This window comes from Dermacentor variabilis, chromosome 3, assembly GCF_050947875.1.
Source record: "Dermacentor variabilis isolate Ectoservices chromosome 3, ASM5094787v1, whole genome shotgun sequence".
In the NCBI taxonomy this organism is placed as follows: Eukaryota; Metazoa; Arthropoda; class Arachnida; order Ixodida; family Ixodidae; genus Dermacentor; species Dermacentor variabilis.
Genome location: NC_134570.1, coordinates 20,476,439 through 20,490,429, shown reverse-complemented (window position 1 = coordinate 20,490,429; position 13,991 = coordinate 20,476,439). Strand labels below are relative to the sequence as shown.

The following is a 13,991-nucleotide window of genomic DNA, read 5'->3' as shown; positions in this document are numbered from 1 at the left end:
TCCGTGAAATTTTGTCCCCGTCTGTACGTATACAGGATTCGTCAAGATCACGCAGGTCGCTTTGCTCTTGCTTTGAGTGATCGGCAGAATGTTAAGAACGACAAGAGCGCACAAGGAGGTAACTGAGGATGTCCCAGCAACAAAGCAGACCGTTGACTCGACCAAGGATGCTACGTTGTTGGAGCCCCCAGTCATATATTATATCGACTGATGCATGGTTTGATCCACGATTATGCGACTGATGTGATGCTTGTTTACGCAATTGATGCAGTATCTAGCAAGAATTTGCACTTAGGCTTTCATTCTCACGTTAACGATGCCCATTGCCGAACTATGTTGAAGAAAGCGCGCTTTTCTAACGAACAACGTGTAACATTGCTGTGTGCATCGGCGTGACGCGCGTACTCAATTTTAGCTATTATAGACATCGGACATCTTGTCCGCGCGACGCCTACTTTTCGACCCACTGTTGTGGCTCGGCAAATGTGGTGTTGTGCTGCTGAGCACCAGTTCAATTCCCGGCCGTGGTGACCGTATTCTGATGGGTGTGTAACCTATAGGAACGCTCAGGTATGCCGTGAATTGGGTACATCTTAAACCTCCCACAGGTGGTCAAAATTGATCCGGGGAGCTTAGCTACAGCGTCTGTCATGATCGCTATGTTGATTTCTGACGTTAAGCAGTGTAAGTAAAAAATAACAATCTTCCCTTTCAAAAGAGAGCGGCGACAAATGCGGCTCATGCGCAGGCTCTCAACCGTGGCCTCCTCGCCTCCGGCTAACTGACGTTCGACAACCGAACACTAAGAGGTTAGGTAAGCGGTCTCCGAAATAGGGGCATCGCAAGCGTACCTGCGGCGGCGAGAGGGGCGGTCGAAGAAATGGGCTATGCGAAAACTTGGTTTCTGGGATAAAAAGGTTTGAGGTGCTGACGAAATTTGGCCCTCGGAAATCAATGGCTATATAATCTTCGCGCCGAAGCTCAGCCGGTCGAAGCAGTCTCGCCCCCCTCGGATGGTCGATTCTTCCGCCGCCGCTTCCGTTGCGGCGGCGCGACAATGGAGAGGTCACGGTCGAACAACGGGAGCGCCGAGCGTGAAAGGGACCCGAGCGCGGATGCTCGGAAGTTTTCTCGCGGACCCGTGGCCGGGACGTCGATAGCCCGTTGCCTTTCTATATGACGCGACAAGGAGCCCGTTCTCTTCGTGGTAGAAGAAAAGAGGTTCGCTGCTCGTCTGGTTAGCGTCCATTGTGGCTTATAGGACATTTAAAATCCGAGAGCGCTAAATATTATGAGAGGTAGCCATTATAACAGAAGAATACAAGAATATGGGCGGGGGGGGGGGGGAGAGAAGGAGCACGAATGCGTGCATTACGAAGTGTACGCTTGATCTCGGTGCTTTATCTCGACACTTTATTTTCGTCTATTATCCATGCCTATTACATTAAGTACATGCACTTATCTGAGTTTCTCTATTGTTAACAGCACGGCTCCCATGGTAACTTTTGCTGCAGGTGATACGAGACAGCTTTATTTTCACGTGCGTAGAGGTCCTATGTACATAAATATTTTTCGCGATATAAACGCACATGCGTAGAACGTAGAGAAGCTTCCAGCGTATACCGTACACGAGCTAAATATATTACCTCAGCTTAGAAAGTACACCTGTCAGTCTTAATGAAAAATAAACCATCGATTTCGGCCCACAAGAGCGTTGATAGGAAAAATAAAGTCGTAGTTTCGCTCTAAAGACGTGGCATCAGTTGCAATAGCAAATTGGTGGACAGATATGCGCAGTAAGGATAGTAGCTTTTATTAGCTGTATCAACTTGTGAACGTAGGCATACTAACTAAATTATCAAGCATCGTGCCGCGCCTGCACAGTCAAGTGCGAACACATCTCACTCGATGACCGCGGAAACTCGCTGTGAAAACGCTGGAGTGAGAAAGCGCGGCAGCAGCAGCGAGCGAATTTACCTTCGTGCTGCCTCTAGCATCAACGCGAACTGAGCCGCGAAAACACAAGGCACGGCGGACTCTGCCCCAGAATGGTGCGAGGCATGCAATTCATAGCTCGAAACCATGCGGCGACTGCACCATAAGGTATACATAATATATATATAGTGCGCGATTCGCGATAAAAAAAAATAATATTAATACCACTGACTCCTGCTAGTCTTTGGCAAACTTAACTGCGGTAGAGACTCCTGTCTTCTGGCATGTGTTGGGAGCTCGTTTTAGCAGAGGCAAGTAATGCCCTTTTTGACAGGTTGCGAACGAGGAGTAGACTGACTTTATTCCACAGTAAAGTAGGCTTGCCGAGTGGATGTGGTGGCGCCCCTGTCGGGTAGCCACTTCACATCCCAAGAAAGAGCGGGGGGAAATGACCCCCACGTGGAGGCCAGGCAGGGTAACTGAATTTCACAGAAGCGAGGGCCAAATCACAGTGATAGACGGTCGCTACATATGAAGCAATTGGGCATGCGGAAGCAACCACCATATGTTTGAGGGACCTCCATGTGCAAAGTTTTGCGCACGCGAAGCTATGAATGTTAAGTATATATAATCAAGGCACGCACGCTGAAGTGTTGCGTTTGCGTGCGCGAAGCTTGCAATCGCGTAAAACTAAATCTGTCTATTATATACATTAAATTGTCACGCTAAATGTGTCTGGTAAGCAGCGCAAGCTTCGGGGCAACGAAACTTCCACGCTTACCGGTGGAATGCAAAGCTTCGTCCCCCATAGAATCTCCCCCACTTCGACATAGACCATTGCCAGTTGAAACGTTTTTCACATGTCGCCGACAGAAGACATCGCAGCTGAAGGCGACGAAGGGACTACTTCGGTTTTTAAAAGAGACGGGCTTGCACAAGCGGCTGTGACAGAGATGTCACGTACCACGCAAGAGTGACGGACCGTAACTGACGATGTGTGTGCTGTGCTATGTGCTCTCTCTTTCTCTCTCCTCCCCATCTTTCATCCCCCCCATCCCGCTCTCATGTGTATGGTAGCCAACCGGTTGAGCTAAACTGGTTAAACTCCCTGCCTTTCCTTCTCCACTATTTCCTTCCTTCCTTCCTTCGCTGAGCACGGCTGTTAAATGATTACAACGCCAGTGGACAGCCCTCCGAAATCGCGGCCACACTCGGGCAAGAGAGATGGAGAACGTAGGAAGGAAAGTCAGGAAGGTCAACAAGACGCACGTCCAATTTTCTGCCATTAAGAGAGAAAGCGGATCCAGCACGAAAAAAATTGACAAATGAAAGATGGTATCCAAATGCACGCCCCAGCGACTGCTCTCTCTGCCTTCATCCACCTCGTTGATGAGTAGGCAAGAGTTCTGCCCGTTCCGTTGGCAGTTTCCAGCCTGCTCCTTGCTTTCCCTTTGCTCTCTTTCAAGTGTATAAATATTTTTGAACATTATTATTATTATTATTATTATTATTATTATTATTATTATTATTATTATTATTATTATTATTATTATTATTATTATTATTACAACCATTGCACCCTGTGAAGATGGAATGGCAGCGAAAGCTGATGACAGTTCTCAAAAAAAAAAAAGCAAAGTGCGTTCGCTGTCATTCCATCTTCACAGGGTGGAATGGTTGTCATTTGTTTGTTCAGCATCGCGGAAACGTTCTTCGTCGGTGGTCGTTTCGCGCCGGCGGCGTTTACATTCTCATTGCTGTTCCCCCCGGCGCTCCTCGTACGTATGTTGCTCTTCGGGTGTACGAACTATACTTGTCCGCCCCATTGGTAACGCAGCTATCTTTAGCGCCGATACCTCTCCTGCTTATATACTGCGATAATCTTGACGTCACGCTATTTTTCACGACTAGCGCTCTAATCTGTTCCGCATATCTACATCTGCGCCGCCGCACTGCACCCATACGTAATCGCACACAAAGCAAACAATGAAACCCATTGTGCATGGGTTTCTTAGAAATCCCCAAGTCCGTTTCTGTTGCCGGACGCCGAAAAAGGCACGGAAGGTTTGTCATATACAGCTTTCGCTGTAATAATAATAATAATAATAATAATAATAATAATAATAATAATAATAATAATAATAATAACTATTCTGAGCAATCTGCTGCCTCCACGCAAGTGACAACCTTGTTTTTCACGGAAAGCGATGTGCGTGATTGAACTCGTGTAAAACATAACAACGCTGATATGACGTTTCGCCATAATTTAACTTCAGGTGTTCACGTGTACCAGCAGTTAGCAGCACTTGTTCCTAAAATCAATCATGTTTACATGTGTTTCGGCACAACGCTGTTTGAAAAGATCTGCTCCGAAAGTCACTTGTATTCCCCCAGAGCGTCTCTGCAAAACTGATAGTGAAAATGGATAAACCAAGGAAGCGTAGCTCGTTTATGGCGGCCTCGTTTACTCCCATTTCTTAGAATCCCTCCGTGCGTTAGCAGCGTAGATCGGGCAATAAAGAAAAATGAAGATGCGGGGGGGCAGCGCGGTGATCGCTGCCTCCTAAGCGTATTCTAATGCCCATGGAGAGCATATTTCGCGTAAAGCGCATTCATAAATACCTCATTATTGTGTCAGGTGGCCCAAGCGGGATCGCTACGAATATGACACGCATTAACACCACAATTTGGGCGCCGTGCGTGGAAGGGTGTTTCGGTCGGGACACGTCTGCCGTGATGGCCATTTCCGTCAACCATCGCTACCGTACGCCGCCCAACTCAGCCCAGAGGTGCTGCATGTACACAAAGTTATCTGCTTCGCGCTTTGATGTAAGTAGCACTTCCATTTTGCGATGAACTGTAGAGTCCATCTCTCATCGGGGGAACTGCTTTCGAACAAGTTCCGTGGTGAACGAGGGGTCAACCACCTATGCGGAGAAAAATGACGGACGCGTTCTTGCGAATCGCTACGCTTTTGTCAGCTAACACGTGCCAATCCGCTCAAAAACGCTCGCTAAACTATGCGTATGGCCTCGCTTCCCAGTGTACGGAAATATTCTCAAGTATCTCCTCCTAATTACTTTTCTCCTGAGTAAATTATATTATGGTAGTGAAGATCCTTCATTCCTTTGAGTGTGCACTTACAGGAATTACAGTTTACGACGCAGAGGTCCTGAGATTTAGATGCCCCGCGTTTCACTTTCCACCCTTATTTACGTCCAAACGTGCTCAGTTCACCTTCTTTATATACAATTGCGCTTGCCTTCATTAAAGTCTTCGTCCTAATGTAAAACGAGAAGAGAGCGGAATAAGTGAAAAGGAAGGATACAAACACGAGCAGTGAGAACTCGTCCTCACAGCCTCTCTCCTTCCTCAGACAAAAATAAATTACTCGGCTTTTGTTCCTTTTCAGTCTCGGAAGCAAAAAAAAAAAAGAAAAAAAAGGACGGGCATTAAACAGTAACGCCACACGCGCATAACGCGTGTTAAAGAAGATCCAGCGCAAAGGGCCTAAGAAGCAACGCTGGAAGACACCGTTGGAAAAATATTAAGCACTAACGTCGTTAGAAGATCTCGCGCTTTCGCTCTTTGCTCTCCGAGAGGCGAGGAGCGCGAATTATTGCTGCGCGCGCATGTGCGCCGCCGTGCTCCGTTCCCACTCCTCGTCGTCGTTGTTTTCCGGAGGACGGCACAAGAGTTTACGGGCGCGCAACCTTTTTTCCTGGCTTGGCTTTTCGTGCTGGCGCAACTGCACCGCGGCTGACCACGAGACTCGTTCAAAAGCGTCGGCACGGGCGCTGTGGTACCGAGTGAACAAGTGTTTCCTCCGGGTAATTCATTTGATCGGGGAATTTACAAAACCGCAGTGCAGCGCTGTTGGAGCCGTGTCAAGAAAAAAAAAACGATATCGACGAGAGAAAAAAAATACAATTTTTAAGAAAAGAGACGGAAGAGCGATGGCCGCTGCGCGATATGCGGAACTTGCAGCCATGCCCGGCCGTGTTTCCATTCATAATTTATCGCGTCCGGCGGGATGCGAGGCAGAGAGCGCAACTTTTGCGGGCGTTGCCGTCGAGAAGAGTACAGCGTTCGCGAACCTTTTTGATCGCGTAAGCACGGCCGACTTGCGCTGATTGCAGACCACCACGGGCGCGCGCCAAACATCGGCAGCGCGAAGAGAAGGCAAAGAAAAATGGAACGATACCGCGCGGCTGTGCGCGCTGCGGTAGCGTGTTGCTTTGTGACAAACAATGGAGGTATTTTTGCGGTCACGCCATGCCTAGGTAATAGGTAAACGGCCCGGAAATCACGTGCACGAAAGTAAATGCTTGCGACCCTCGACGCACTTTTGCGCGTGTTTGTTGTAACCGGGTAAAAGCTCTCTCGTGCAAGCGCCAGTCACGAGACGGGACGCGACGGAACCGATCCGAGTCAGCCTAGTCTGCTCCGGCTCGCTTTGATGAAAATATCTTCGGCTGCTTTTCTTGTCTGCCGGTTCCCGGGTTCCTTCTTTCCTCGCGGATGTTTGCACACACAGCGTGCTTAATATTTTTATTTATAACCAGCGACATATACATCGGTACAACTTCTTCTAAAGCGCGAAAATACTGCCAAGTGCTGAAGTGTGCGCCAAGTTAGTATTATATTGTGATCGTGTGTTGCACGCCGTTTCGCACTTGAAGACGTTTGCACCGTCGGCGAGACTGCTTCTCCTGCGCAATAGACCGTCTTGTGTTCGGTATGATGAAGTCACGTTGCAGCGGAGTTCCTTGCCCGTTGGGATGGGCAGGCTCATAAGCGCTAGTCTAGGTCACTCGACTGTTGCGGCCCCCGCGTGACTTGCATCATTTCGCTGCCGCCGCGTGTTTGCACTGATTGACTCGCTTTCACAGTGTTCGAATCGTTCCAAGAATGCGCGGCGTCGTCTGCGCGAGGGTGTACGCCGAGGAGATTCTATTGCCGGCGATACGAGGCTCCCTTGCTCCCATGGATCGAGGCACCGGCAACAGTATAATGCGCCAAGGGCCCCAGAGTTCTTTCACAACATGTGAGCGTCCCTGCGCATGTGCTGCGTGACGACACCGTCTTGCGCCACGAAGTGTCTTTCTGTGCCAACTGCACGATAGCAGAATAGTTCATGGCCTGTGGGCGAAATTGCCGATGGTCTGACGTGGCCCGAGCCACGTAGTCCCTATACCAAGAAGTTCACATGACGTGGCACGTTGGGGGCATTATTTCGCTACCCCACAGTCACTGCCTTCTTTACTCAACTATGTTGCCTGTTTTACGACTTGAAAGAGGGCATTCATTCAGAAGGGCCTGAAAGAGCATAGGTGTCCGTCCGGTCTGCCCGTCTGTCTTGTCTGTCTGTATCACGCAGTCGTCATTTTTTCATAGTGAATCTTTCTATAGAATACGCATTAGTCTAAACTGACAGTCACTTCAGCATACGCCAATAAGACCGAAGGCGAAAGCCTGCACGCTCGGAGACATTTATTAAAATAACTGGTGTTCTCATTCGGATGCATTATTTATTACATTTTTCCTATCAAAGGCCGCTGGTTCGAGTACCTTAATTAGCTGTATTAATTAAATTCGTCCTAATTAACATCAAAGGTCGTGAGTGCGACTCCCAACAGCGGCCGTGTATTCGAGTGCCTTAATTAACTCTATGTTCATTAACAATGCCTTAATTAACTTCGTCTTAGCACCAACCGTCATGGGTTCGACTTCCACGTATGCTCGAGGGTTCGACTCCCACCGAAGGTCGTGGGTTCGAGTGCCTGAATTAACTCTACCTTAATTAACTTTGCGTTTCTTTTTTTGGCGTGATGAGTGGCATTGGAACCAGCTGCGGAAGACGACGACGAACGCGCGATCAGTGGCACGAGCGCGTGCCTGCGCGAGGCGAGCTCGCGTGTCTTTCTGTGCCGCACGCCGCGTTTTTCGGACCATCCGGGGTATGAGCCACCTAAGGCTTTCGCTTTAAAAACACGTGCGTCAACCTCCCTGTATCGGCAGTCCACTAAACTTCTTCATTATGAACGCCTTCCCTTCATCAATGTCTGACAGTTAGGCAGCCGCTTTCGAACATATGCGAGGCCCGCGAGAGCGAACGGGGCTGCTCTGTAGACTGCGAAACAGTCGTTTGCGATGATTACCATCCTGTCTTTATACATAGCCTGCTATAGCCGTGATAAACGAGATTTACTGCAGAATGATTGCTTGCTGGACTAGTTGGTTCATTGCAGCTTATGTAACAGCGCGAAACGTAAGGAAGGAACGAGGGCAGAGACCGAGTGAAAAGAGCGCCCTTTTCGTTTGGTCTCTATCGCCGTCCCTTCTTTACGTTTCGCGCTGTTACATAAGTTCAATTTTACTGGTCGTGAGAGGATCAGGCGTCTTCCTTTTTCGTGGGCTGCGCACAACTAGCAGCGGCAGCCAATATGCACCTGTGCATTTAATACAGAGCGGCCATTACGAGTGAAAGTGGTGGTACGTGCGGCTGCCGGAAAGCCGGGTGGAGAAACGACAAAATTTTTGAGCCGAGTTGTTAGCCAGTGGAAAGAAAACCGTGAGCACGAGTACCCTTACCGATTCATCCGCGCTGTGTGCTGCTGTCTGTGTTCGCGCTACCCGCTTTGCTATGTGCCGCCTGCTACCCCCTTCTCCACTTGGAGCTTTTTCGAGCCCGCGCACTGGGAAACCGAATGCCCGGCGCACGGGCGTGTTTGCATTTCGCCCCCATCGAAATGCGGCCGTCGCAGCGGAGATTCGATTCTATGCCCTCGGGCTTAGCACACAATGCCAAATCCACTACAGCGCGATGACGGGTAATGTCGAGTCCTAGAAAGAAAGTATCTCTAAAATATTTTAACAAGAGGCACATCAAGTAACCATGCGGGCGCTCAGTTTTCCTGCTGGTGAATTTCGTGTCTGTGTTTGACAGTGTTTTCTTTGCCCCGCCCCCCCTTACTCTCTTCCATTAATCCTTATCATGCTTACGCCTGCAATAGCATGCCGATTCCTGCAGCTAGGCTGTAGCCTCTCCAGTAGGAGTTAATATTGCATCACTTAACATTCAGCGTTCATATGTCCCTCTTAAACACACACACTTCAGGCTTATGATAACAAGCGAACGCAGAGCCTAATACTCTGTGTTCTGCATACAAGCAGTGGTAACGAGCTATTGCATTGGGCCATAGAAGCAAGTCGGGTAACTGTGCCATGACACTTGCTTGCTTAGCAATCAAACGGCGAAAACAGGTCGCCCCGAAAAGGCTGGCGGCTCTACGTCGTGCTCTGCGGGAGCACGGATCGCCAAATTCCCGTCGTTGATTACATAAATCACTGACTGAGATGCCATGAAGCAAGTGACCGTCGTGTGCGGCGTGGGAAACACAACGACTTGGAGAACCACAACGACATGTATTTCGTCCCACGCTTTGGGAAATAATATCTCGACACTGACGTAATCCTGGAAATTCATTTCAAGTGGATACCTTTTGCAAGCTCACCGGCTGTACAATTCGTAAAGGCAATATGTGCCGTAAGGTAACTGACTAAGAAGATAGTAAGTGCATTCTTGCAAATTAGTTGAGCATGAATTTGAACTTCTCGTGCTAGTAACGTCCGCCTCTTCAAATAACCCAGCTTAAGGACAAGAATTATGGTGCTTCAAATATCCCAGGAAATTCAAAAATGATCAATGATCACCTCGTATGTAAACGCCCATTTGCATAGATTGAGGGGCACGTTAACGAACCCAAGATGGTAAAAAATAGTCGAAAATCCCTCATTTCGGCGTCCCTCATAAACCACTGTGCAGTTTCGCGACGTTGCACTCTACAGCCTCGTTTTTAGGTGGTTCTTTCACACACATGCGCGAACACACACGCACGCACATGCACGCCCACAAAAGTGCGCGCGCACACACAAAAACACGAACGCACACAAGCAAACTTCTTTCTTTATCGGTTCGTTAGGGCGTTCTATAACAATCCCGGCCTTTGTAAATGGCATTACATCGCATTTCTCGTTTAACCAGATTAAAGGTGAATGCTCGCGAAAACGGAGAACGACCGTTCATAATAAGGGTGAGGGGATGAGCTTCGTTTCATGCCCTGGAGAGCAGTTAATTTTATACGCTATGCGCTCACCAGGTTACGTTCGCAGATACTTGCTTAAAATTTCCTACGAAAGAAAAAAATTGTTTTTCTGCAACAATCCTTTTCATGGCACTGTCAGACATGCTTTATATTTTTTTCCTGTTTTGTTCCGACTAACTCGAAAAAAATGGATGTGAACTGGTGTACACTGCTACTTTCCTTTCCCAGAACATGTTTAACCCGGCCTATTCATACTTAGTTAGCCTACGGGCAAGTTCTCTGGACGGCTACTTTGAAAAATTATATACTTCTAACCACAAAGAGCCACAAATTAATAAGAAGGTACACAAAAGAGCGTCGCTTTAGGAGAACAAGGCTGTAACACCATAACTCCCCCTTTAAGTGCTAAAAAAAGTACCTCGCACACGAACGAAAAGCAAACGCGCTGAAGAGCCCCGCAGTGGTCCGGCACCCGATGAAGAAGTACTCTTGTGTATTTCAAAGGAAGCATTATATAATTAAAGGCGGTAGATCACAGTGTCGATTTCTTTTTAAACTACCTCACTTTCAAGCGAATGCCTGCGACCCCAATGCACAGAGTCTACTAGCACCATCTGACCTCAGATAAGCTGCTATTTGCAGAAATAACCGCACGTCGATGGCAACGCGACCCACACGTGTTTATGTACTACTTCTATACTTTTGCGTCTGTGCAGGAGCACATTACCACAGACGAAAACAAAACAAAACAAAATAAAGTGAAGAAGTGGCTGTCACATTGCTCAGATTTCGACCATGACATTTCATCGTATTTGACGTATACGCTATTTTCGGGTTTCTTTCACTTGGGCTCGCGTCGCTGTGTTTCGTCGTCATCATGCGCTGTTCTCCTATACCGTCGTCCACTTCTCTTTCCACTGGAGTCTCTAATTGGAGGACCGTCTTCCTCCCAACGGGCTCCCCACGAGGTAGATGCCCCGGCCTTCTCCCGCCCGGCCTCCCCGTCGTCACTGTGTTTACGATCGTCCGTCACTGCCTCCGAAGGGACGCGCGAGAGGACAGCGGCATCGTGGGAAGCCGCAGCAGGGAGTGCGCTGCCATCCATTGTGCCCGCGCGTTTGTGCCCCGTGTCGAGGTTATTGCATTACCTCTGACCTAAAAGAAGCCGCGGTCTAGTTACATGCACGTCAAGCGAACGGGAGACCCCCTACGGGACGATACAGTGGCTTCAGGCGTGTCTTCCGGCACAAAATTGTAGAACCGTTGAAAGCTGCAGTGGATGGCGTCGTGCAAGTTACATGGCATGGCGTCCTGCATGTGGGGGCTTCATTTCATTTAACGCATACATCAGTGTGACATGTGGGTCTCTCTCTCTCTCTCTCTCTCTCTCTCTTTGTGTGTGTTTGTGTGTGTTTAGGAAAGGGGGGGTGGATTATAAATTCAATAAACTTTCATAAGCGAAGCTTTTTCTTCAGTTTGATGATAGGAAATGCGAATGCGCGCGCGCGCGCGTGCGTGCGTGCGTGCGTGTGTGTGTGTGTGTGTGTGTGTGTGTGTGTGTGTGTGTGTGTGTGTGTGTGTGTGTGTGTGTGTGTGTGTGTGTGTGTGTGTGTGTGTGTGTCGGAGTCAGTTACTTAACTGTGTCAGAACACACTTTCTCTAGTACTCACACATTCCTTCAAAAGTTCAGTAGTTGTGAATGACAAGAACTAGCGGTAGTATTGCGCAATTTTCTTTTTTGCATGTCATGCTATAGGTACGTACACTTTGTTGAGCGCTAACACGCAATATTTTCATCACGTCGCAGTTCTTTATTCGTTTGTTTTATTTGCATTCTATAAGCCGGCGGCCTCAATCTCTCCTGATTAAATAAAAGGCTGCTTTTTTTTTTATTACAAAGACAGCCCTTTGTGCAAGTTTATGATAAGAAAAACATCCGCTCAATTTGGGCAAGTCGTTCTTAAGCCCCCCCCCCCCCTCCCCCTTCTTTTTTCAGCGCTCCACAAATGAATCGCGCGGCGACGTGATCACGAGGACAGTGGACCGCCTGCGTAAGCAGTGGCCCGCAAATATTCTTTCGGGCAGTCGCGCCACTCACTTCACAGCGTATCGATCACTGACGGGAAAGACTGGGGAGAGGCGAATATACTTCACTTATACACGCGGGTAAGAAATGAGGAAGTTAACTAAGGGTACTTGTCACCGTGGTGAAATAAAAACTACCGATACAGCCAGATATCACGCAAACCGAAACAGTGAATCGATGACCCCTCAGCTGTACACGAGAACTTTATTTATTTATTTCAGCATATTGGCAGCCCCGAAGTGCTATTGCAGGTGCGCATGGGGAGAACAAGATTGCAATTCAGTCGTTAACAAAGCACAAGAGTAATTCAGCCGGCGCGAATGATCAGACATGACCGGGTACAGCATTCCGCAGTGCGGACAACAGAAAAGCTGTGTTCAAACGGTTTGGCGCGATTATGAAAAGGAGACAAATTCAGCGCGTGATGGTGTCTAGTTTGTGTAGGTCTAGCGAATGTGATGCAGCTGCTCAGTAGAGGAAATCGTGGAAAGTTAATCAGAGTATGGAAAAACTTTATTTAACGAATTCAATGTGGCGATGGGAAGAGAAAACGGAAAGCTAAAGATTGCGAAGATGAGAACTAGGTGAAAAATACCTGTCGTAGCAACGGGCACTGTACGAACTAGTGTTTTGTAAGCGAGTGGCCTTGTGACTATTGTCGCAACACAGCACTGATTTATTATAATTGCCCCCTCACTCATTGAGTTATGCGTCATGCCTGAGCGGAGCTACATCGCACGGGGGAGTTACTAGTCGCCAAGCTGTGCACGTAGAGACAAACTATATCTCAAGTTTAGTGTCACTTACCAAACCTTATGCGACGCGGGGACTGAGTGATTATCCGCGTCGCGAGTCAACTTTATTTACGAAGCACATTCGCAGCATTAATGAACGGGCGCGCTCTTTTTGACGTAGCAACACGCTTGATGAGTGCACGAAGCACCCTGTTTAGGAATCACCCCCCACGCGGTAAGTTCATGCCGCTTGCTTGGGGGTTCGCGGTCGGCTTATAGAGACGGCAGTTGCGCTGACCCAATACAGAGCCGCTGCCGCAAATTGTGCCGTTTCTCGGGACGTCGGCAGTGCGAGACTCACCGGTATCCTGGAGTAGGAAGTGAGCCACACGTATCCTTTGCCGTCGTGCGGCCCACCGGGCGCCTGCTGAGGCTGAGGAAAGAACTCCACGCTGGGAACGTTTTGGTCGTGGTCACCACCGCTGCTGCCGCTGTCAAAGTTTTCGCCGGCACCGCGGGCACGGGCCGCCGCCGCCTCTTTTCTGCCGCGTCGATGAGCACTCCGCCGCTGGCGAGAGATCGCTCCCTCGGAGGACCCATGCAAGTCACCCGTCGTAAGCTCACTCGGAACCACGGTCCTGCCGCCTCCACGGGCGAAATCACCGCCGCAATCGCCACTAGGAGCCACCAGGCTGCGCAAGACGCTCACGTCGCCGGACAGCTTGTAGGTGACGTAAAAGTCGGCCGCGAGCCCCACGTAGACGAGCGCCAGGGCCCCGTACAGCGCCGCGCACGCGCCTCCGCCGCCCGAACTGGAAGCCGACATGGTCACGCACGTTGCGCCGCAACGCCCGAGCGCGTCCGCCGCGTTGTGCGCCCGCTCGACGCGCGGCACCGAGCTCGAAACTGAACGGACGCGCGCGCGAGAGTCAGCCACCGGTTCAACCACGTGTTTCGTTTCGGGGGATTGGCAAGGAGCGCCGCCGCTCCCTCAACATCAATCCGGCTGCGGGGAAAAGAAGAACGGCGAGAGAACCGGGGAAACGGGAGGGGCTGAACTTGTTCCCCGCGCATGCGCCGAGCAAGGAGTACGATGGGGAGTCGACGGTGGCGGGCCTAGCCGACTCG

The 13,991-nt window shown here is 49.4% G+C and overlaps 1 protein-coding gene across 1 annotated transcript in view; it reads right to left on the bottom strand.

Moving 5' to 3' along the window:
* Positions 1-13,751, bottom strand: part of LOC142575246 (uncharacterized) — a 208,438-nt gene extending 194,687 nt beyond the window's left edge. Inside the window, exon 1 of the mRNA XM_075684432.1 lies at positions 13,225-13,751. Within this exon, the coding sequence (XP_075540547.1) occupies positions 13,225-13,689 (465 nt within the window). The 5' untranslated portion in view covers positions 13,690-13,751. The remainder of the gene's footprint in view (positions 1-13,224) is intronic.
* Positions 13,752-13,991: the final 240 nt, after the last annotated feature.